At 47.6% G+C, this 2,455-nt stretch overlaps 2 protein-coding genes across 2 annotated transcripts in view; both read right to left on the minus strand.

Annotated features, from left to right (window-relative positions):
* Nucleotides 1-6: 6 nt before the first annotated feature.
* Nucleotides 7-1,458, minus strand: LOC127751845 (zinc finger protein 771-like). The gene is made up of 2 exons (XM_052276000.1): nt 1,434-1,458; nt 7-966 (listed from the first exon to the last, which is right to left on the minus strand). The coding sequence occupies exons 1-2, from the start codon at nt 1,456-1,458 to the stop codon at nt 83-85; spliced, it is 909 nt and encodes a 302-aa protein (XP_052131960.1). The 3' UTR covers nt 7-82.
* LOC113211269 (zinc finger protein 771-like) overlaps nt 1,195-2,455 on the minus strand; it is an 8,386-nt gene continuing 7,125 nt past the window's right edge. The window contains exon 3 of the mRNA XM_052276001.1: nt 1,195-2,436. Coding sequence (XP_052131961.1) covers nt 1,574-2,436 — 863 coding nt within the window. The 3' untranslated portion in view covers nt 1,195-1,573. The remainder of the gene's footprint in view (nt 2,437-2,455) is intronic.

Consider the following 2,455-nt stretch of genomic DNA (forward strand, 5'->3'; position numbering starts at 1 on the left):
TTTTAACAGCGGTTAGTTTTAAAGTATTAAAAGCAATAACTTTCAATTCACGTGTAATCCGTTTTCCCCAACGGCTGCAATACTATGCCTTTTCGCAAGAGTGTGTTTTTAAGTGTTTAACAAGGTGAGATCTTTGTGTGAATCGTTGCTTGCAGGATTCACAGTGATATGGTCTCTCCCCAGTGTGTGTCCTGATGTGTTTAATGAGGGTACTTTTTTCAACAAAACGCAGCTTACAGAAATCACAATTGTACGGTCTCTCCCCAGTGTGGGTCCTCATGTGTGCGACAAGGTTACATTTGACAGTAAAACGTTGCTTGCAATCGTCACACTTAAAAGGTCTCTCCCCAGTGTGAGTCCTGATGTGTCGAACAAGGTTACTTGATTTAGAAAAACGCTGCTTACAGAAGTCACACTTATAAGGTCTCTCCCCAGTGTGTGTCCTGATGTGTACAAGCAGGTCACTTTTGTAGGCAAAACAATGCTTGCATATGTCGCATTGGTACGGTTTTTCAACAGTATGTACGCTCCGTTCTGCACCGTTCTGCTTCGCCTTGGCACCAGGTTCTTCGGTCTTGCGGGCGTCACTGGTATCGCTGTTCGATGCCAGTGCGCTGCCCACCAATTGCTGACTGTCCTCTGCGTCGCCCTCCAAGGCCTTGCTGTCGGTGATGTCCCCGGGGTCGTGCTCGGGGCGGCTGCGGAGCGAGTAGCACCCAGTGACCAATAGCCTCAGCCGCTCGTCCTTGACACCAGCGTTGGGATCATCGCCGTGGTCGACAGCGCACGTCTCAGCCTTGATATCCAGATTCTCTTCCCAGTCGACGGACTCTCGTCCTGGAGTTGTAGTACCGGGCCCAGCACCTATCAACAGGAAAAGCACAGCGTTAGAGTTCGGATGGGCCAACTGCACAGGGACCACACCGCCACCAACATGCGCGTGAAGAGCAGAGGTACGGCTGTTAGCTCAAAGCGGAGGCGGAGATACCGCGAGTAGAAGAAAAAGCGGCGCCGGGAACAGCAAGAAACTTTCAATGCGTGCAGCAGAAGCAGAGACTTAAGACACAATTTAAATGGTTTTGCGTGCCACTCGTCTTTCTGTTGTTATCCAGAGGAAGAGAGCACTCAGCGATCAATCAGCGATAAGTACAAATGAAACAAAATTTATTGAAACGATAAATGTTTTTCGGAAATGTTGCATATTTCAAATGATTTACATCAACACATTGCAACCAAAAAAAATGTAAACTAAATGCTTCTTCATAATGAAATTGACAAAATTGGTTAAATCTTCGACACAAAATGGCCACATCAGTAAAGAACGCAAAATACAATGATTCGAGACTTATTGAAATACACTAGAAGGGTACAAAAGACCAGAGTTCACATATTATGAGCCGTTATCTTTCAGAAAAGACAGTTGAACGAAATACCTTGGCTATATCGTGGTTCAGACATAATTTTACTTGCCTAACAAAGATCTCCAACGTGATTTAACTGCGGTTAGTATATAAGTATTAAAATCGATAACTTTTGATTCAAGTGTAATCCATTTTTCCCATCGGCTGCATTACTATGCCTTTTCCAAAGAGTGTGTTTTTAGGTGTCTTACAAGGTGAGATTTTTGTTTAAATTGTTGCTTGCAGATGTCGCACTGGTAAGGTCTCTCCCCAGTGTGTGTCCTGATGTGCCTCTCAAGCGTACGTTTTGCAGAAAAACTATGATTGCAGATGTCGCACTGGAAAGGTCTCTCCCCAGTGTGAGTCCTGATGTGTTTATTGAGGGCACCTTTTTCAACAAAACGCTGCTTACAGAAGTCACAATTGTACGGTCTCTCCCCAGTGTGCGTCCTCATGTGTGCGACAAGGTTACATTTGACAGCAAAACCCTGCTCGCATATGTCGCACTGGTAAGGTCTCTCACCAGTGTGTGTCCTGATGTGATCGACAAGAGTTTTTTTTATAGCAAAACGCTGCTTACAGAAGTCACACTCATAAGATCTCTCCCCAGTGTGTGTCCTGATGTGTGCAACAAGGGTCCTTTTGACCGGAAAACAATGCTTGCAGATGTCGCATTGGTACGGTTTCTCAACAGTATGTACGCTCCGTTCTGCACCATTCTGCTTCGCCTCGACAGCAGGTGCTTCGTTCTTGCGGGAGTCACTGGGGTCGCCGTTCGATGCCAGTTCGCTACCCGCCGATTGCTGACTGTCCCCTGCGTCGCCCTCCAAGGTCCTGCTGTCGGCAATGTCCTCGGGGTCTTGTTCGCGGCGGCCGCGGAGCGAGTAGCACCCAGTGACCACTAGCCTCAGCTGCTCGTCCTTGACGCCAGCATTGGGATCATCGCCGTGGTCGACAGCGCCCGTCTCGGCCTTGATCTCCGGATTCTCCTCCCAGTCGAAGGATTCTCGTACAGGTGGTGTACCGGAGTCGGCATCTGTCAACAGCAAAAGCAA

Source organism: Frankliniella occidentalis, unplaced genomic scaffold (genome assembly GCF_000697945.3).
Source record: "Frankliniella occidentalis isolate FOCC.00 unplaced genomic scaffold, Focc_3.1 Scaffold1354, whole genome shotgun sequence".
NCBI classification, from domain to species: domain Eukaryota; kingdom Metazoa; phylum Arthropoda; class Insecta; order Thysanoptera; family Thripidae; genus Frankliniella; species Frankliniella occidentalis.